General features: G+C 38.3%; 1 protein-coding gene across 2 annotated transcripts in view; it reads left to right on the top strand.

The window, feature by feature from the left end:
* SLCO3A1 (solute carrier organic anion transporter family member 3A1) overlaps positions 1 to 14,181 on the top strand; it is a 384,823-nt gene that overhangs the window by 311,735 nt on the left and 58,907 nt on the right. For both annotated transcript variants that reach the window (XM_056571877.1, XM_056571876.1), the window contains exons 7-8: positions 977 to 1,115; positions 9,011 to 9,186. In XM_056571877.1, coding sequence (XP_056427852.1) covers positions 977 to 1,115; positions 9,011 to 9,186 — 315 coding nt within the window. The remainder of the gene's footprint in view (positions 1 to 976; positions 1,116 to 9,010; positions 9,187 to 14,181) is intronic.

The raw sequence follows: 14,181 nt of genomic DNA, 5'->3' as shown, positions 1-14,181 counted from the left end.
GAATCCTGGAATTGGTCCTGGTGATTTTATGTTTTCTAAATAAACTAAGATTTGAATCACTTAATCTAACCATCATTACAACTTTTTTTCCCCATTATATTTATCTTTGATTTTTGATTTTTAGCTTACATGGGATGGATAAGTTGCAGATTTTGGACTGGATTTAAATGCTTAAAGGGGTTTTTAGAAAATTAAACCTATTTTTAACTGTCTAATAACTTTATCTAAAAATATATGTTAATTTATTTTACTTCCTTTCTGTGACCTTTGATGTTTTTCTTCTGATGCAAACTATCTGCTCTGTTGTCTTTACTGCCCCACTTCCTTTCTGGTGTACATCATGTAACAGACTTCTTTTTCACACTGTGGGCAATTTTATCGCCCTCCCACTACACTTTATTTTCAATAAATTTGCCCACTATACCCACAAGAGCCCCCACACAGTTGAAGGTAGAGAGAATTTGCTGTATTCCTATCTAGAGTGTATAGCAAAAACAGGAAGTCCCTTACAGAATGTACACCAGACAGGAAGTTGGTCTAATGAAGACAACAGGGCAGACAATTGATATCAGAAGAAGAGGGAAAGCATGAAAGACCACAGAGAAGGTAATAAAATAAGTGTATGTATTTACCAATGTATGTTTTTTTATTGAACAGTTGAAATTGTTTCATCATTGAGAAATGCTGAAAACCTAATCCACAGCAAAATCCCTAAAAATACAGTTTATTGTGGTTGATATATTTAATTCAAAGGGTAGAATTCCACACCACAGGTTAAATTTCTGCATGAAATATGCACTAAATATTTTGGCAGCATGTGCATTAATATTCATACATTTTTGTCTACTTCCCTGGTTCTGTAATAATCTGCACCTTATCTGTTTGCAAAAAATACACCTCCTATCCATTCTTTGTGAACATATCTTCTATATTCACTGGGTTCAACATTTTTTAAAATCTTTTTCTTCTTAATTAGCTCTTCTACAGGGTCCTCAAAAGAACGCACCCTACCCTGCAACACTGGCTGTGAATGTCAGAACGATTCGTTCGCCCCTGTTTGTGGTGCTGATGGAATCACCTACATGTCTGCTTGCTTTGCTGGCTGCACGAAGGCAGTAAGTTAACATACAGTTCCTATATAACAGATTGTACAGGTGGATGTAATATCTATAACACATCTTTATGCTTTTTATGCATCACAGATTCCAGATGTAATCTCCAATCTTGAATTCTGTTTACTCTTAGAACATAGGATAAATGCAACTGAACGGGTAGCTTATTTTAAACACAGCATTAACCCCCAGGAAGCAATTTCCCACTACCCAGGTCTTCATCTTATTGAGACAATTACAGACTGGGAATAAAATGCATGCTGATTCACTGATAATTCTCTCATCTTCTATTCATTAACAACAGACTGTTTGCCTTCACGGCACACATACATTTCTCTCGGTGCTAATGCAGATACAATGTACTGGCTCCAAATTACCACCATAACAGAAATATTGAAAGGTGAGTTGAATATTGTAGAAAGGTAACACAGACCTGTGGCAATTTTGTAGCCTGTGATATATTTTAGAGGATTATGAGCTACGAAAATAAAAAGTGAATTTCACCAACAGTTTCTTGTCTGTAAACATGGGGCATTTAGTATCTGGTGTGTACTAGATTCATGAAAATATTGGGCATTGGGCAATTGCTTCCATTTGATAACTCTCCAACAGTGTATGACTGGTCTCAGGGGTCTTAACTTCTATGAGAGAATGGTGTTTAAGCCCACTTGTCGCTTAAAGCTTCTTAGGATATGTGTCATTCATTTGCTCCAGAACTTTACTTTCACCCTGCTGATGTCAGCCACAGGAGCAGAAAGAGTTATCTCCAAAGTACATGCAGAGCACAGTCCCAAGTGTCACAATTTTTCCCATTAATATTGTTGATGAAAGTTTTTAGTTTGGGATTGGGTTTTGTTTGTCTGCAACAGTAATAAAGCATGTTATACAATTCATCACTAGAGAACTGAGGGTCAGCTAACACCAGATCAGACCAGTCATAAATTGTAGAAGAGTTTTTTCTCGATGGCCACATAGTTCAGATATGACACTGCATTCATTTTAGTAACCAAAATGTGGGATACGTAAGAGCCAAAAAGTGAACAAGCAATGAAAAAGTCCAGTGGTAAATTTCTATAAATCATCTATCAATGAACAATACCACACAGAAGGACCATAACATAAAATATATATACAGTACTTTATTTCATGGACATGCGGTCCAGAAACTGGTTAAAATACACGGGGTATAGACAGAAAAGATGGGAGTTGGACAAAGCATGCAAGGCGAAACACGTCAGAGGTGTGGTGGGTTACTGGGGCAGGGGATCTTAGCATAGCACTTTGATATTTTGCTTGCATGTAGGTTTGGTAGCCATTTTTAAAATAATACACTTTTTCAGTGCACATGTCACTTTGTACCATAATCCAGACTGTACTCTTGAATATGGACCCAGCATGTACATAACTGCATATATAGGTCTGTGTGTATATACTTGCTCCCATCTTTTCTGTCTATACCCTATGTATTTTAACCAGTTTTTGGTCTGTATGTCCATGAAGATAATGGGGTATTCAGGCAAATATGTTTTTATATATATCAACTGGCTCCAGATTTGTAAATTACTTCTATTAAAAAATCTTAATCCTTTCAGTACTTATGAGTTTCTGAAGTTAAGGTTGTTCTCTGATGACACCTGTCTCAGGAAACGCCCAGTTTAGAAGAGGTTTGCTATGGGGATTTGCTTCTAAACTGGGCGTTTCCCGAGACAGGTGTCATCAGAGAGGACTTAGACAGAAAAGAACAACCTTAACTTCAGAAGCTCATAAGTACTGAAAGGATTAAGATTTTTTAATAGAAGTAATTTACAAATCTGTTTAACTTTCTGGAGCCAGTTGATATATAAAAACAAGTTTTTTTTCTGGATAACCCCTTTAAGTATATATTTTATGTTATGGTCCTTCCTTGTGGTATTGTTCATCGATAGGAAATTTATTGCATTCAATTTGTGCTACATTTTTGTGGCCTAGATGTACTATTAAATGTACCAAACTTTTTATGCAATGTGTGCCAAAAAAAAAAAAAAAACGGTTTACATGACTTCAGCTACATTTACTGGGCATTTTGTCACTTTTTATTTTACACTTTTACGCTGGGTCAGGAAAAGGGGCATGTTCTCTGCAAAAGGAGGCATGGATTTATGAGAAAAGGGGTGTGACTTGATGCTAGATTCTGGCGCAAACTCTGGTGCACGTTTAAGTTAACTAATGACTGGTGTAAACCTAAACTAGACAGTCTTTGGATGTACCATATGTATCCATCAGCCTGATGCACTGTGATCATTTTGCATATTTGAAGTCTTTCTAAGTTTCCACTGCCTCAACAATTAGACAGTAAATCTGGGCCATTGTGTTATCAGCTGTACAATATTTGTTACTTTAGCTAAATTTACATATAGTATGCTCCTATGTTAAGTAGAAAATTTGATGAACATCCCCTTAAAATTGTGAATTAAAATTATTTGCAGAATTAAGCTTTTTATAAATGTTCTCCAAGATGAAAGCCAAACAAAAAAAAAAGATTAATTTATAGTTCTGACAAAAAAGTTGCTCATTTCTTTTGTATGTTTCATGGTTAATCTGTATTTTGTTTGTGTTTTAAAAGGAATACCTGTAGTAACTCTTAATATTCAGTCAGGCATATTTCTCTTTTCTTTAAGGACTAAGAATTTATCAATATCGGCGCTAGGTAAAGATTGTGAAGAGTTGCTAAATATTTGTGCAAAACTCATTTTGTTTGAACTCTGCCTCACTTACCATATGGTTGAAGATTTGAGGGTCATGGAAGGAGCATAGCCTCCCCCAATGCTGAATTTATTACATTTAACACTAGAGCTAGTATAAGATGTTGCTAAATTCTATGCTAGCTCAATGCTAGTGTAGAAGCAGTGTGCATGGGCAGTTGATTCATTGCCTGGTTTGTGAAGAGGTGTTTGTTCGTTCACATAAGACCATCGTGTACAATGCCAGTCTTGATAATTCCCCTCTCTTGTTATCTCTCTCTGAATAGTGAACAAATATTGTTTTTGTATTTTTGTCTTTTCTTCAGTTAGTCAAAAAAAAAAAAAAAAAATAAGAAAAGTACATAATTTTGCAACATTCTATGATTTTGCATCTGCATCACTGGATATTTCATTTACCATTTGTATGATATCAAGATAGAAAACACAATAGTACATGTCCATTGTGGTTCATATAAAGTAACAAAAATCTTAGATCGTGTGGGTCCAGTGATTGAAAATGGTGTCTGAAGCTCGGACTGCTGGGAAATGAAGCAAATCATATGGCAATAAGAAGCTCTGCCCATCACACATATTTTCATATAAAAAGGGGAGTGGATAAAAAAAAAGGCAGGGACAAAGAAATAAGGTAATGTCTGTGTTATTTCAGCAGAATCAGACATGTAATTTCATTCAACTTAAGATATATGGTTTGATATATGTATGGTTGTTATGTAAATTGAGCCTTCAGAGTGTTCTGATAAAACATTGTCACATTGTGTTGGGGTAGAGCTTGCCTCGTCTCCTCCTAATAACTTGTTACCAAAACATGTAGAGGGGGGCATTGTGTTTCTGTTTTAATAAGGTGCCACGCTGTGCTTCGTGTGTGTGTGTGTGGAGGAGATTCTACATGCCCCCACTAATAATCATGTGATTGTGGAATGTTATCCACATACATTATTTACACATGGACACTGGTTTTAACAGTATGTTCAATCATTGGTTTATTTTAAATTCATTACATTAAAAGTTAAGTTTTAGGGGAATCTTCCATATATAGGGATATTTGTACCCCAGGGATGTATGTCCTTGGAGTAATTGTGTTTTTTGGGTTAGAGCCCTATTACACACTGAATGCATACTGTAAATGCTGATGTTGTAGGTTGGCGTTTATTTACAGAGCCTTAACATGACTTAACCATTGAGTGATTGCTCATGCAGCCCTTCACTGCAATCACTCATTGGCTACGCATCTCCTATTAGAGAGATTTGTGGTCAAAACTACCCCATCAGCCCATGAGTACTTGCTCGTTCATCGGCTGATGGCTGGCCCTATTACACAGGGCCACATTGGCTTGTTTGGACGATAATCACCTTGTGTAATAGAGCCCTTATTTTCACGAGAAATTGAATTCCCTAACTAAACTAAGGAATACAGGATTTGTTCTTCAGTCTTCGAGCCCATGATGCCAAAATATAATACTGTGTAATATGTTTCTGCTTCCTTTGTGCACTGCTTTGTCCCTTTTTCATGCCTAGTACCCACACCTAGAGGTCAGAATACCCCTTTAAAGCATATGAATGTAGTAGAGGGTGGGCCATGACTCAGGTAGTAGCAAAGTGTGGGAGGGGACTACAGGAATTGATGTCCTTGGTGCAAAATTGTTAGGAGCACAAAATAGGACAATCTGCCAGTGTATCCTAAAGTGTACCTTTAAAGGGGTATTCCAGGCAAAAACTTGTTTTTTATATATCAACTGGCTCCAGAAAGTTAAACAGATTTGTAAATTACTTCTATTAAAAAATCTTAATCCTTCCAATAGTTATTAGCTTCTGAAGTTGAGTTGCTGTTTTCTGTCTAACTGCTTTCTGATGACTCACATCCCAGGAGCTGTCCAGCTCCTATGGGGATATTCTCCCATCATGCAAGGGATATTCTCCCATCATGCACAGCTCCCGTGATGTGACATCATCATTGAGCAGTTAGACAGAAAACTTCAGAAGCTAATAACTATTGGAAGGATTAAGATTTTTTAATAGAAGTAATTTTCAAATCTGTTTAACTTTCTGGAGCCAGTTGATATATATAAAAAAAGTTTTTGCCTGGAATACCCCTTTAAGTTACACTGTTCCATGTACACTTTAATCATTTAGGTACACTATCAGATCATCTGCTAAGTTACAATTCAAGTATTACATCCCCTAACCCAGCTAGGAAATGTAAAGTGAGCAGCGGTGCATACAGGGGTTCCTAACAATGTTTATCAGACATTTCCATGGACTAATCTTTCAGACTGGTAATTATCAGCATATAGATGTAAAGAAAGAGGGCAAGCTCTCAAATAGTGGTCTTTATAGTGGTATAAAAAAAGAGACATATGTCTAGACTTTGGGTGAGCACAAACCTGATTTTAACATGCAATAAAATTCTTAGTGCAAAGTTACTGATATGATGTTTGCATTATGTAGATAAGGAACAAGCACACAAAACACAGAAACAAGAAAATATTTTCAACTGCAAATTAAAACTTTTGTTTAGCTGTAATTACAGAATTGGAATGTTATAAATGGTAATGTGTATCTACAGGGAGATGGAGGAGCACACTTACCAACTTCAAATCTTGTTTCTTCAGATTGACTTTAACTTCTCTTTCAGCTTCACAGTAAAATGTAACTTATTACTATTTGTTCTTCCCGTCTTCAAACTCACCCCTTTCCAATCCTTCATAATGGATCATCTTTCTGTCCACCAACAACAGCAAAGAGTACAAAGGGGTACTCTGGCCCATAGACATCTTATTTCCTTTTTAAAGGATAGGGGACCCCCCACGATGTCTGTGTAGCACCCGGCATTCTGAACATTATGTTCAGAAGGCTTGGTGCTGGCGGCCATGGTCATGACTTCATGCTACACCACTAGGGGGCTCTATGCAATCCAGAACATAGTTGGGCATTTACTAAGATGTCTGTGATTTAGTAAATTTTTTTAGTTCTTATTTTTTTATTTTTTTTTTGAGTGACTCTGACAAATTTGTTAAATGGTCGCAGGGCATTTGATACATTTTGTGGAGGACTCACATTTTCTGAAATTTCACTCTTTACATACACCGGAAAGCTATGCTAGGTCTGGGCTGGTGTAGAATGGCGCCCTAATGGTGGGTTTTGCGACAGTCGCAATTGATAAATTCATTACCACTGCACAAGACTAACCCTTAACATCTGGCCTGTACGCTCTTTTTAAAAAAGGTCTAAATCAAAAAGGCGCAAAAAATTGCCTGAGGTGCAGCACTTCGCCTAAATAGCGACAAATCAACACTAAAAAAAACGCTCAAAACACAATGATAAATGCCCGCAATAATCCTGTTCAGCTGCAGCATCATCCTTGTCCCAGCTAAAGCACAGGCTAGTACTAAGAGGGGTGAGGGTGGGACACTATGCTCATGCCTATCCTATCAGACTCCTGTCTGAAAACTGAAAGGAGGGATTACTTAGCAGTCTACAGTGATTGGATGAAGAAGCCAGCACTGCTCAGCAGACTCAGGGAGGAAGTAAATGCATGGTGAGTATAGGAATTGAAATTGCTTGGCCTATAAGCCTCCCAGTTTTGCAGTCTACCCAAGTAGACTCATTAGCCTCTCAGACCTTTGCCAAATGCATCTCTGCCAGCCAGCCAGGACCTTGCTGTGTACTGACAAGGGGCATGAACCAATAAACAGTTGTCTACAGCTGAGTATGCTGCCATTTGGAGAATGGCTAATAATCTATCTCTATTCATGTTTCAAGGCTCTTTGAGGAAATGAGCATTGACTTACAGAATAGCTATCTCCAATAGGTGGTGCTAGAAATCTAGCACTTTTGACACCAAAAAGAGAGCCATACCACAGAGTACACAGCAAAGTAATAGAGTATACAAAATCAACTTTATTAATACAATTTAGTAATAAAATTTCAAATATTAAAATTGGAAAAGAGAATAAATAGGCACTGGTGAACATACAAAGATGTAGGGAAATGGTAGGACACAAATACATCAAAATATGCAAATATCAGGAGTAAATGCCACAATAGCTGGTAGGATACAAGGGTGCTGCCAACCAAAACTATGCAATAAAGGGTGCCAAACCATACCTACACCTGAACCATACCAGGTGTAGGTATGGTTTGGCACCCTTTATTGCATAGTTTTGGTTGGCAGCACCCTTGTATCCTACCAGCTATTGTGGCATTTACTCCTGATATTTGCATATTTTGATGTATTTGTGTCCTACCATTTCCCTACATCTTTGTATGTTCACCAGTGCCTATTTATTCTCTTTTCCAATTTTAATATTTGAAATTTTATTACTAAATTGTATTAATAAAGTTGATTTTGTATACTCTATTACTTTGCTGTGTACTCTGTGGTATGGCTCTCTTTTTGGTGTCATAATTACCATTACATACCTTTACCTACTATATATGTAGGGTTATATTTACCTTTGGTGACAAATCTAGCACTTTGCCTTCTGAAAGAGAACTATAGTATTTTGCAATATTTTTTTTCCCCAGGGATCATTACATGGCATATAAAACTCCCTAATCCAGTTTGGTGCTCTCCCCAATGATACACATTACTGGGTCATACCAAAGTATGCCCCCGGAGCACTACTTTTAGGGAAGGCCTTTAATATTTAATATTTTCTCTGTTTACCCCATCTACATTATCTCTCAGAAGCCACATCCATCATTTAACAACAAACTTTGCATTTAATAAATTCATATACTTCGTAAATGTACAAAACACATTGGATGACTGGCTTTTGTACCTTATTGTTATAAAAATTGCTCTATTTATATAAGTCCTATATGCTATCCTCTTGTGAGCAGGGTCTTCATTCCTCTTGTCTGAAATATTACTTAGGTTGTTACTATGACATGTCTGGTTTTATCTGTACATGCACACTCTATATTTTACAGTCCTGCGGTATATGTTGGTGTTAAATAAATTAATTTGATTATTATGAATGTTTAGAAACAACATATATGTTGAATGTGTGTGGACAGCAGGGATAAATGTAAATTATGACCAATATGATTATTAAATAGCAGATAAACTTGACATTCCTAGAAATGTATTAATTTTCCCCCAAAAAAGTCTTGCAACACTTGCATAACCTATGTGCCATTTTTTTATTTGTCTAGAATTTGACTGGCTGTTTATGTGTCAAATCTGTCCCTGTGGAGAATAATACTGTGGTTCCTGGAAAATGTCCCAGCCCTGGATGTCAGGAGGCATTTCTCACATTCCTATGTGTTATGTGTGTTTGCAGCATGATTGGCGCAATGGCCCAAACGCCATCTGTTATCATCCTGATCAGGTGAGTCTGCTGAAGAGTCCAATTCCTACATATTACAGTCAATCTGTGATGATTTGTTATATTTAGATTTTCTTGGAACCTGGCCATCGCCATGAAAATGACTGTTCAGCAAACCATTATTTTCCCTGACTACTCCATCAACATCCCTGTAATTTGTATACTTGTATTGTTATACTGTTGATAGACTCCTCTGGTGTTGACACTCTCTTGCAAAATAAAGGATTTCAGTAGATATCTAGTGAAATCCAGCTGTTCAAAGACATAGGATGTTCTCATAGACTTAGGATATTGGAGGGTCCTTTTAAAAGAGGTGGAAACCTTTGTAAAAAAAAAAATAATAATAAGCCTGTGGAAATCTTTAGTACTAGATGTCAACCAAGCATAGCAAAGAGCTACCATCCAAGAATGCTGGCTCAGTGGTTGGTTCTTTGAAGCCAGGTGCTTATTGTCAGATGCTCCTATTGACAGTATTATGCTATTCGTTCCCTCATTAAAGGAGAACTCCAGCCAAATGAAATTACCTTTTTATAGTTGTACATGTTAAAGTTATGTAACTTTTAACCCCTTAACGACGCAGGACGTATATTTACGTCCTGCGCCAGCTCCCGCGATATGAAGCGGGATCGCGCCGCGATCCCGCATCATATCGCGTCGGTCCCGGCGCTAATCAACGGCCGGGACCCGCGGCTAATACCACACATCACCGATCGCGGCGATGTGCGGTATTAACCCTTTAGAAGCGGCGGTCAAAGCTGACCGCCGCTTCTAAAGTGAAACTGAAAGTATCCCGGCTGCTCGGTCGGGCTGTTCGGGACCGCCGCGGTGAAATCGCGGCGTCCCGAACAGCTGATCGGACACCGGGAGGGCTCTTACCTGCCTCCTCGGTGTCCGATCGACGAATGACTGCTCCGTGCCTGAGATCCAGACAGGAGCAGTCAAGCGCCGATAATGCTGATCACAGGCGTGTTAATACACGCCTGTGATCAGGATGAGAGATCAGTGTGTGCAGTGTTATAGGTCCCTATGGGACCTTTAACACTGCAAAAAAAAAGTAAAAAAAAAGTGTTATTAAAGGTCATTTAACCCCTTCCCTAATAAAAGTTTGAATCACCCCTCTTTTCCCATACCCATAAAAAAAATAAAACAGTGTAAAAAAATAAATAAATAAACATATGTGGTATCGCCGCGTGCGTAAATGTCCAAACTATAAAAATATATAATTAATTAAGCCGTATGGTCAATGGCGTACGCGCAAAAAAATTCCAAAGTCCAAAAAAGCGTATTTTGGTCACTTTTTATAACATTAAAAAATGAATAAAAAGTGATCAAAAAGTCAGATCAAAACAAAAATCATACCGATAAAAACTTCAGATCACGTCGCAAAAAATGAGCCCTCATACCGCCCCGTACGTGGAAAAATAAAAAAGTTATAGGGGTCAGAAGATGACATTTTTAAACGTATAAATTTTCCTGCATATAGTTATGATTTTTTCCAGAAGTGCAACAAAATCAAACCTATATAAGTAGGATATCATTTTAACCGTATGGACCTACAGAATAATGATAAGGTGTAATTTTTACCGAAATATGCACTGCGTAGAAACGGAAGCCCCCAAAAGTTACAAAATGGCGTTTTTTTTCGATTTTGTCGCACAATAATTTTTTTTCCCGTTTCGCCGTGCATTTTTGGGTAAAATGACTAATCTCACTGCAAAGTAGAATTGGCGACGCAAAAAATAAACCATAATATGGATTTTTAGGTGGAAAATTGAAAGGGTTATGATTTTTAAAAGGTAAGGAAGAAAAAACAAAAGTGCAAAAACGGAAAAACCCTGAGTCCTTAAGGGGTTAAAGGTACAAGTGTAATCTTTGCTGATGACATACCCTGTCTCTTAGCTTCTCCTCCAGGCAGGAATTCCAGTTGTTCTTATCACACAGGATGACTGTTGTCTACACATTGCTGGGTGTAGACAACACGTCACTTTGCAATGCCACACTCCCATCTCCTCAGCTCAGCCCAGAGCACGTCAGTGTGTGATCGGCTGTGATTGTCTGAGGTGCACACACCTCCCTTATCTATGCTCACTGCTTTTCTAACCATGTGACCAGCTCAGTTCTTATGTAGCTTACACATTAAACAGGTGCAGGGGCTGATTGTCTGTGTAGACTTCTGCAGCTCTGAACTCCCTTCACAAACCAGGAAGTATCTGTTTACAGTGGGGATCAAAAGTTTGGGCACCCCATGTAAAAATGTGTATTAATGTGCATAAAGAAGCCTAGGAAAGATGGAAACATTTCCAAAAGGCATCAAATTACAGATTACACATTCTTCTAATATGTCAACAAAAGTTAGATTTTATTTACATCATTTACACTTTCAAAATAACAGAAAACAAAAAAAATGGCATCTGCAAAAGTTTGGGCACCCTGCAGAGTTAATATCTTGTACTGTCCCCTTTGGCAAGTATCACAGCTTGTAAACGCTTTTTGTAGCCAGCCAAGAGTCTTTCAATTCTTGTTTGAGGTATCTTTGCCCATTCTTCCTTACAAAAGTCTTCCAGTTTTTTGAGCTTTCTGGGCTGTCTGTCACGCACTGCTCTTTTAAGGTCTATCCATAGATTTTAAATTATGTTGAGGTCAGGAGATTGTGAAGGCCATGGCAAAACCTTCAGTTTATGCCTCTTGATGTAATCCCCCATGGATTTTGAGGTGTGTTTAGGATCATTATTCATTTGTAGAAGCCATTATCTCTTTAACTTCAGCTTTTTCACAGATGGCATCAAGTTAGCATCCAAAATTTGCTGACATTTTATTGAATCCATTTTTCCTTCTACTTGTGAGATGTTCCCTGTGCCACTGGCTGCAATACAACCCCAAAGCATGATTGATCCACCCTCATGCTTAACAGTTGGACAGAGGTATTTTTCATTAAATTTTGTTCCCCTTCTTCTCCAAACGTACCTTTGCTCATTCCGGCCAAAAAGTTCAATTTTAACCTCATCGGTCCACAGAACTTGTTTCCAAAATGCATCAGGCTTATCTATATGTTCATTTGCAAAGTTCAAACACTGATTTTTGTGGTGAGGACATAGAAGAGGTTTTCTTCTGATGACTCTTCCATGAAGACCATATTTGTACAAGTATCTCTTTATAGTGGAACAACTCCAGTGTCTGCCAGATCTTTCTGGAGGGATTGTGCAGTCAAACGTGGGTTTTGAATGGTTTTCTCACAATCCTGTGAGCTGTTCTGTCTGATATTTTCTTGGTCTTCCAGATCTTGATTTAACTTCCACTGTTCCTGATGACTGCCATTTCTTAATTACATTCCGAACAGAGGATATTGACATCTGAAAATGTTTTGCAATCTTCTTAGCCTTCTCCAGCTTTGCGAGCATCAACTATTTTCACTTTCAGATTTCTAGAGAACTGCTCAGAAGAACCCATGGTGCTGATTGTTGGGGCAAGGTCAGATGAGTCTGGGCATTTAATACCTTTGAGATTGACATCAGCTGGTCTTCTCAGATGATGATTGAGAACAATCCATGACACTGGCAGGTCTCAGATTTGCAAAGGGGGCAGTGCATGCTATAAATTCTGCAGGGTTCCCAAACTTTTGCAGACACCATCTTTTTGTTTTCTGTTATTTTGAAAGTGTAAATGATGGAAATAAAATCTAACTTTTGTTGACATATTATAAGAATGTCTAATCTGTAAGTTGATGCCTTTTGGAGATTTTTCCATCTTCCCTTGGCTTCTTTATGCACATTAATACAAATGTTTACCTGGGGTGCCCAAACTTTTGATCCCCACTGTATAGGGGCTATGGGGGTCTGCTTTTAAAACAAATCAACTAGGATGCCTTATGGAGTCATGGGGGGAGATTTACCAAAACTTGTGTAGAGGATAAGTTGACCAGTTGCCCATAGCAACCAATCAGATTGTTTTATTCATGTTTCAGAGGCCCTTTTAAAAATGAAACAAGTGATCTGATTGGAAGTTTTTATTTTAACCAGGTTGGGCTGGATATCTCCTTTAAGGTTCTTTAATTCAGTATTTTAAGGGAAAAAACATTAGGACAGTTAGCCACACACATTAGATAGAAGTAGGTTGATGGTTGTTCAACCATTAAGTAAACTATTTTCTAATGAAACATTTCTTCGCAAGAGCAGCTATACACATATTAGTTCATGTAGGCTGTGTTCACATGTTCAGGTTTTTAATTGCAATTACAAATTGAATACAAAGAAATAAATAGATTTGACAAGAGAAGTCTTTGTCTTTCCTTTTTATGTGTTGATCTGTCCCTTGCTTAAAAAATTGCAGTCAAAAACCAAAACATATGAACACACCATTAAGTCCCTTTTTCTCTGGCCAATTGTTGATTGAATGAGCATTTCTGGTAGTTTTCCTCCCCAATAATCAGCCCATGTAAGAGGGACAACGATTAGCTGAGGAGTGAGCAAATGTTAAAATGTATTGTCATGGGCCACACATATTGATGTGCAATCGATAATGATAAATTTAAAGGGCCGCATGATCGTCTTTTGACGAATAAGTGCCGATTACAAAGATCAGTGCTCATTATGGGTAAAAACACACAATGCTGTTGCTTTCCAGTTGCATTGCAATTGGTCATATGCAGTGGTACTTCTGAAGTGCTAATGTTAGGGAAGGGTCACACATAACTGATCCGCTGCATATTTACGCTGTTGCCACCCCCCTTCCCCCGCCTCACCTCACCCCTGGCCTGCTCGCAGTGGCAATCTGCTGCTACGAGCAGCCACACAGGGGGCCTGTGAGTCACCGGAGCCGCCGCCATGTCCGAGTACACTGCGCATGTTGACTCGGCAACTCACAGGCCCCCTCTGTGGCTGCTCCTAGTGGTGGATTGCCACTGCGAGCAGGCCATAGGCGGGGTGGCAATACCTGGAGGCACAAAATGGGTTGGGTCACCGGCAGACCCGCAGCATATAATATGCTGCAGATCCATTATAT

Source organism: Hyla sarda, chromosome 4, assembly GCF_029499605.1.
Source record: "Hyla sarda isolate aHylSar1 chromosome 4, aHylSar1.hap1, whole genome shotgun sequence".
Lineage (NCBI taxonomy): Eukaryota > Metazoa > Chordata > Amphibia > Anura > Hylidae > Hyla > Hyla sarda.
Note: the sequence above shows the minus strand (reverse complement) of the source record. Positions and strands in the feature narration are given on the sequence as shown.